This window comes from Notothenia rossii, assembly GCF_949606895.1.
Source record: "Notothenia rossii genome assembly, chromosome: 1".
NCBI classification, from domain to species: domain Eukaryota; kingdom Metazoa; phylum Chordata; class Actinopteri; order Perciformes; family Nototheniidae; genus Notothenia; species Notothenia rossii.
In genome coordinates, this window is record NC_136912.1 from 22298501 (window position 1) to 22306887 (window position 8387).

Sequence of the window (8387 nt, forward strand, 5' to 3'; positions counted from 1 at the left end):
CCCCCTCTCCCCATCAAATAGATGCCATAAGATGAGATCTGTCTCCCCAGGATGAAAGCTGCGCAGCAGGGTCACAGCGAAACACAACTAGCATCCTGCTCTGGAAGTCTCCGATTATCCATGCTGATGATGGGTGTTGAGGAATGTGGCTTTTTTCCAGCAATACACTGTGTGTCTGTGTACTGTTTGTATACATGTTGACTTTCACCAAAAACGTATACATTTGCAGCAAATGTATTTGACACAGAACATTTCACTTCCAAAAAATTATTTTTTATTCTGAAGGACCAATAAAATTATGGCAAATATTTACAAATAATTACTTCTTATCTTCACATTACAGGTACATAAATGGAATAATTCACCAACACCAGTCACTCAGGTGGACAGATGGACAGGTACACTGAGTATGAAGAGATGCATCAAGCAAACTGCAATTTAATATTCCACAGTAAACTTAAACCCAAGAAATAAAATAACAATAATATTAACAATAGAAATATGAAAAATATCAAATTCACCATTTATTTCCAGTTTTCTGAGCAAATTTGGTCAGATTTTCAGTAACAAAGAACTAAACAAAAAGAATGAAAGAGAGAAATCAAGTGATATGATATCTTTGGCAAATTCGCACTGCAGTAAAATACATTCAAATATTAAGACAACACACAACACACAAAGAGAAAAAACACCAAATTTTGTTTGCAACTACTAGAAAATTGAATAAAAAACATACACATTTTCTTAAAGAAGCATTTCTTTTACTTTTTTTTTAAATCCTCCCCTCCGGAATATCTGAAGGCAATTCTTATCTTCATTTTGTGTTTGTATCTGTAACTCTTTTCTGCTATTTTATATGTTTTTTGTACAAGAATCTATTATTTAAAACAGGCATCACAGGCTTTGGTGAATGTTACAGATATGTTTTCTTTTTGTCTTGTTTGATTTAAAAGAATTGAGCAAGCTGTATTGTTGAAACCTAATTTGTCTTTGCAGTCTGATGTCTTTTATTTCTTCTTCTTTTTTATTTACCAAAACGTTACGGATATAAATATCTCTTTAACACCCCAGATAGGAAGCCATGAACACAACAAAAACTCCAGATTGTTACACAAAAGGCCACAGTAAGGTGAAAAATCATGTTCTCTTTTTTTTTTGATTGAAACATCTGCTTAAAAAGCACAGTGGATATTTGTAGGCTGAGTCCTGTATATGTTCTCCTCTTCCACAGTTGAATAATATTAAGATGTGGAGAACATTGTAACACTTCAGTATGATATCTGTCCAAGGCCTAGTTATATCAGCAAGCATGAAACAGATTGTGCCACTAATTGCTGTCAAGATGTGATGCTGAAATCCCCTCAGGTTTTACGGAAGGCAGTAGTCATCTTCATGGATTCATATTGAGATACAGTCAGGCGGTGCGCACTCGGTGAGAAATCATAATAAAGAAAAAAACTAATTTGCATTTATTTCTGTTTCCTATTTGATTAGGAGCTGGGATAACAATTCAGGATGCAAATGCATTTTCATGCACAGTAAACTGTAGCAAAGCTGGAAATGAAATGTCTTTGTTTGATCTGAAACTAGTGTTGCTTTAAGTCCTAAATGCTTTACAGATACAAGAAGAGAAAACATAATATGAGATGGAATCCCACAGAAAAATCTTGGTCGAATATACCGGCAGCAATATTGACATTGAAACGAGCTAGCTTTGGCACAAACAACCTGCTTCATTCCTATGCAGAATTTCTGACAGGACAGGGAGCATCTCGTCTGAATGGTCAAAGAGAAGTAAGAATAGGAGAGGAGAAAAAAAAGGGATTAATAGGGCTGTCTGAAGAAAGAAGGGAGGACTTTTTGAGGAAGGTCACAGGCCCGTAATCAACAGAATAGTTTTAATATTCCTAATCCTGGTGGTGTGGCAGTGCTACAGGAGAGGAGATGAGAGGGGGGACGAGTGCATGAGATTTGATGAGATTAGGGCTGACGGAGGGGGAGAAAAAAGATGGGATGAGCTTCTGATGGCACAGCAGGTTTGGCCTCCCCTGGGGAACACAGGGGTATGGAAGGAGGGGCGATCACTCCGCAAAGGACAAAGGGAGGGAGAGAGTGTGTCTGTACTTATATTTATGTGTAGTAGGGTGTGCGTGTTTGTGTGCGTGTGTGTGTGCATGGCCTCTGCCTGCCGTGCTTCCTACAGTACCACCCACAATGACAGTCCCCCCTGATCGCTGCAGTCAATGTCATGGCTGCCAATCGAAACAACTGTGGGCCAATGAGAACTCATTCTCTCCCCATGTGAACCAATTAGGTCAAAGCAATGGCAAGGCAAGCTGTGTCACTTTGAGATGCATAGTTAACAAATAATCCTGTTAACGTATGGCTGTATTCTTGGCTACGAATTTGGCTGTTCGTGTCGAAGCGCCTCACAAGCGGACACAGGAGGCACGACTGGAATCACCTCCTCAAGGAGAACGATTTTCAATCAATACTTCTTCATGTTTACAGTAATGTGTGTGTGTGTGTGTGTGTGTGTGTGTGTGTGTGTGTGTGTGTGCGTGTGTGTGTGTGTGTGTGTGTGTGTGTGTGTGTTTGTCTGTGTGTGTCTCTGTGGTAAACGGGTGTCATTCAATTGTAAGATGCTCTTTTTGATGAAAAAAAAGCAATGATGATGATGAACAGAGTTGTAACATGTCTGTAGCTTACGTGGCTTATAAATACATGTTGTGCCTTTCTTTATTCTTGTCAACACAGTTGGTCCTACTGAGGGGCGGTTTACAACACATCTTGGTCCTGCTTGAATATTTCTCAAAACTGTATATTTCAGTCAGAGATTCGGTTCGAAAATGTGTTATGGGAGGATTATCAGAACATTAACTCAGGGAATGGTAAAACAATCTTGTTAGTAACTGAAGTTGGAAAGAAAATCACATTGGGTTAAAACAACAAATGTGTAAAGCTATGCTAGCAGCTTTGTGACTGTATTTAGTGACAGAAAGCATTGATTTTAATGTAAACATGTTCACAAACACAATTCTAACAGGTAAATTGTATGCCATGTTTCCCATCATACAAGCATAAACTAAAATATTGAAAAACCTTCACTGAAAACCACAAGCCAACCTCGTTGTAGCACTAAGTGAGTGCATAACCAAAGTACATTAGTACATTTTCTTGGAATCAGGAGTTTCTTTTTAAAATGTGCCAATCCATAATGTAGCTGATACTATTAAAGACTCTGGACCTGCTGGTGTCACTAGAAGATAATAAGGGTTCATCCTCTGGGGAACATGAATGTTTAACACAATTTCATGGGAATCAATTAAACAGTTGTAGGCTATGGCTAAATACAATAACCCTCCTTACAGGAATGATGACTTTCATAAACATTTTTATGAATCTCTGACTGAAATGGTGCTGGATAAGGGCTATGTCCTTAGCAGAGCTGCAATGTTACTATTGGTAACCAGAGTTTGAATAACTGGCTGTTATTTATTCGTGAAAGGCTTTATATAAAATTGGCCATGTGTGCACAGGCTTTTGTTTAAGGAGTTGCAGGGAGGGACCATAAATCTTGTTTCTGTGATGCGTGGTCAGTCGGGGGGGGGAGTTGACATATAAAACTAAAGGCACTGTCCTTGTTTTCAGCTGGTGTGGTTCAGGTTCAATAATGCCTCAGAAAGATCAAGAGAGAACAACAGAAATAAGGAGAGGCTCCTGCTGCGATGCACGCTGGCAGCACAGCAGGCGAGCCTTCATAAGAATCTGCTTTAAAGTTGTGGATACACAACTTTTAAGGTTCACAAATGTAAAAGGATCCACTATCACAATTTTAAAAACCCAGTAACAACATAGATGGAGAAACTAAGAGCTTTGTTCAGTGTTTATAGGTATTTTTCATTTAGCTAAATTGTATGTCTCACGCTGCAGATTTGGTGCCTTCACTCGGTTGGCTAGTAAAACTACACAGTAGCAATGAAGCGCTACAGTCAGCCACACAGAACCAAAACAAACAAAAGATATGTAAACACTTGCAGACAATGGCTAAAACGACACCATACACCTCTTAGTTTTTTTTTATCATAAAGAAAGTTTTATCACTAAAATCTAAATTGTGAAAAGTTGAAACTGCTATTGACATTGTGACTTATCTTCCTAATCACTGATTGCTGTACAAGTTTGAATGAACATAAATGAGACAGGAAGCTACGTACAGGTTTAGGAAGATATTGCCCTTTCACAAGATCAACACTGTGGGCCCTCACACATATAATACACTGATATCAGATCATCACTGAGGGCTGGGCAACTATGTCCTTCTGTCTGTACATGATGGGTAAGGCCTCGACCCTGGTGTCATACATTGTCACAGCGCAGAACTGATGTAGGAGACAAACAAAAATAAAAGTTTCACTTGTGTTTTCACGAACGCAATGCTTTTATAGAAACAATTTCAGGATGTCAAACAGCACAAGGACAAGCACTCAAAAGGGGCAGTAGAAGACGAAGAATTACTTAATGGTTCTAAAGGGAAGTCAAAAAAGTAAAATGTCGCCTTTAAATGATGATTGAGTCTCTTTGTGCTTTTGTAGTTAGTCAGCCGATCCACTAGTGGGGGCCCATCTTTGGGGAGTTTAAAGAGAGAGAAATAGAAAGAGAGCGAGAGAGAGAGAAAGAGGGGGTGCCACTGCTTCCTGTCTCTTCACATCAATAATCAGGAAGCAGATACAAATGGCATCTTATTCAATGGCACCTGTGTCAACTGATACCAGGCAACAAACTATAAACAAGAAAATCGCAATCGGTTCATATTTATAAACAATACTTTTTTTCATATTGAACGTTATTAAGATTTCATATTTCACTGCATCATCATCATCGTCATCATCATCATCATCATCATCATCATCATCACTATTCTAGCACAACAGCGTGAAACATAATTATAAATCATTACAGGCATTCACTCTCATCACGGAGTGCAGCGCAGAAAACTTCTTAATATATTACTCTGTGTCTCCTCCCATTATAAATAGCTCTTGTTCAGGACTAAATCTTGACCGGGGAGGTAGGATAGCACCTTCCTGTACAATAACGCTCCCTGGTGGGTATGATTTTGGTCTGATGTGAACATGTACAGTTGTTATTTTACAGCAGAGGGCTCAGATTTTAGGCTGTGCTTTTACTGAAAGGCCTGTTGGTCAGTTACTGGGAAAGTTTGAATGGAAGTACTGATGTTAGATGTTCTGTGATACATTGGGATCTGGCTTCAACCCCTGGGACTTAGCATTTGCTAAAGCTAACCCCCAATCAGCAGATATCCAGATATATCAGAGCTTAGCAACCACAACTAGACATGGGAAGCCTGTCAAGCTTTGGATTTCTACACATGTTGAAGCAGTGTGCATGGAGCTGTAGAGATCCTCTGAAGGGTCAAGGTGATGATTGGTTGAACTAAAGGACATATTTGCTCAGTCTATATGACTGCTGGCTAGGAATGCTGTTTTGTGGCTACTTCGTTCTGCAGAAGGGAAAGCTTGACAGGTATTTCAACAGTAACTGAAGGGGCCAGTGCTTAGCGAACACTCAATTGTGAAGCTGAACACTGCCATTGGGAATGATGGTATCCCATCAATAAAGCATTGTGATCCCAAAGGAAATTTGTTAAAATGTACAGTAAAGAGACTAGAATGATAATGATATGGGTGATTTTGGTCAAGTTATGTGAATTGGATTGTCTTTTACTTCACCATAAAATGGCATAGAAAATTGATTGATTGATTGATTGATGGGGCTTAAAAAGAATTGTTCTTTGAAAAAGTGATTTTGCTCTAATCAACTCAAATCAGTTCCTTGAAATATTCTCATCCTGAAATCACATTTTACCCAGAAGATCACAATACAGTTTCAGTCACTGTTGCACACTTTGTCCACTGACTCCTTGGATTTGTAGATGATTGGGATGCCAAGCCTTGATATTTTACGGGAGATTCACTTGCTTCTGACCAGTTCCTATCTCCATCAGTTATTGACACTGCCATGCCTGTGTCCTCATGGTAATGTATTACCAATAAAGAATGTCTGTTTTGCTCCCCAGCAGTGCGTTTGTTGGCTTACGTGTCAATCAAAGAAAATTCTAAATTCACTGACGTCAGAAATTTGAAATCTTCATTCTCATTGTCGTCCATGCGTAGACAGGTTTGAACTGTGCAGTGCTGGTGCTATCCGTCCTCATCGTCCCTCCTCTTCCTCTTCTCTTCATCCTCCTCTTCTCATAGTTGGTGGGGTCAGTGGCGGTCGTAGGCGGAGGCTGTTGCAGTGGCAGCAGGCCCCGCCCCCCTTGATGTACTGTAGTAGTACGGAGACCCTGAAAAGAAACACAGAAACAAATCATTTATGCAATTTCTTTTAAATTAGATCCCCCAAAATATATTTTGATGAGTCCAGTTTATTGAAACTTCAGTTTTGTTTCTTACATTTCTGGCCCTATTTATATTGGTAATGATATTGTGCTTAACGGGTGGTGGTGACGTGGCTACAGCTGAGCCAACAGTTTTAACCAGGTTCTTTAAAAACTGCATTATTACAATTTTGGGGGAAGCATAACAGGCTCTAATCACACTTTTAACCTTAAAAAGTTGTTATGGTGAATGCTAACCTATCTGGCCACCTGACGAATAATAAATAGTACACTACTACCTCCCTTTTAGCTCTCCACTAAGTCCTGGGGATAACTTAGCTTTTCTGCTGTAGGTTTGAGCAGGTAACATACAGTGGTTTATCAGAGGTCTTTGCTGAAAACAGCTGCATGCTATATGATATCTGGAAACAAGGTGGTGTGAGTTCATCTAAAACGTAAACACGTGGAATAGCAAAAAAAAATCAGTTAAACGATGCTGATGCTTCTTAGAGCTGCAAGAACATTACTTTACAAATTGGTTAATCTAGGGACCCCCTTTAATGTTGGGCATAATAATGGACACGGAAACGTTAATTAACATGTGTAATGTTTTTGGGGGGCATTCAAGTATTTTGATGTATTTGATTAATCGGTAATCTTCTGATCAATGTCATGTGTCGAATTCAAAAATACAATTAGTAAAGCTCACACAGGCACTAAGGGCAGCTAAAGGGTCCTTCAGGTGAGACACAGGACCTCAGGTGGGGACAGGAGGAGTCATTCATTAGACCTCACAGACAGTATGCAGAATGCGTTGCTGTGATATGTGTTTCGAGGTGAGCAGAAGTGGTGATATTTGTTACAAAGATTTATATTGAACGTGTATGAGTAACAGACTCTCAGTAGTACATATTTTTAGCCTTTTATCTGAGTTGTTCACGTTAAAGGGGACATATTATGCTATATTTGAACAATATATTGTAGGGCCATACCTATATAAAGTATATAAATATAGTTTTTTTTTCAAAATACCAAATAGATCCAGCATTTTAGCCATGCCTCATTTCGCTCTATTTGCTCTTTCCAGCGCTGTTTTTGCAGGGGGCTGATTCTGTGAGCTGCAGCTGACCACGCCCCCCAGCAGGAGAGGGGAGCGTGCTTTGAGATCAGCTGCTGGGCTGTCAGAAGAGGGGGAGAAAAAGAGATCTCCGTCCTCCGTGTTTTATTCTTATAGAAGTAAGAAGAGAAGTAATGGGGCAGAAACTCTCCTTTTTACGCAGCGGTCCAGACATAGACATCAAACGGCGACACATATTCAGTTGCCAGTTACTTTGGCATTAGGGCAGGGATATCTAGATACTTTCCAAGGTTTGACATCATTAATTGTGCTACTTTTTAAGCAAGCAACGATGTTTTCAAATCTGTAATCAAAAAGCTCCTCAAAACGCTATCAAAGCAGTTCCTGCCGTTGCTACGTTCAAACAGTAACAACGGATTATTTTTCTTAGCGGATGCATGTCAATTTAAATCAATACAACTATTTTTTAAATCAATAAAATCATTTTCTAAATCCATAAAAGCATTTCAATTAATATTGGGAGTCATATCGTTACTTTGTTGAGAATGTGGCCATGTAATAAGCGGGATAATGTGCAGCGACTTGGTCGCATATGATTATATAGAGTCATTATTCATTGGTTTTAAAGCAGGAGGCGCAAACGCTTGCCTCGGGGAGGGAGAAAAAGAGCCACAGCGGAGAATAAACAGAAGGGCAACCATGGCAACAGTGGCAACCATGGCAACCATGGCAACCATGCGCGGGAAGTCTTCTTCGCTGCTTTTGTGGCAGAGACTACAGCGCCAGCGTAGCGCTTTTGAGCGGCAATGGCCGGCCGTGGCCCAACCTCTCATTCCCCTGATAGGTGGAGAATTGACCACTAAGCGGAGCACCCCTTTTGTGACGTAGAAAATAATTCAAATATGG

At 39.7% G+C, this 8387-nt stretch overlaps 1 protein-coding gene across 4 annotated transcripts in view; it reads right to left on the reverse strand.

Annotated features, from left to right (window-relative positions):
- Positions 1-257: 257 nt before the first annotated feature.
- Positions 258-8387, reverse strand: part of pax5 (paired box 5) — a 58410-nt gene continuing 50280 nt past the window's right edge. For all 4 annotated transcript variants that reach the window (XM_079679626.1, XM_079679624.1, XM_079679627.1 and 1 more), the window contains exon 11: positions 258-6370. In XM_079679626.1, coding sequence (XP_079535752.1) covers positions 6291-6370 — 80 coding nt within the window. In that variant the 3' untranslated portion in view covers positions 258-6290. The remainder of the gene's footprint in view (positions 6371-8387) is intronic.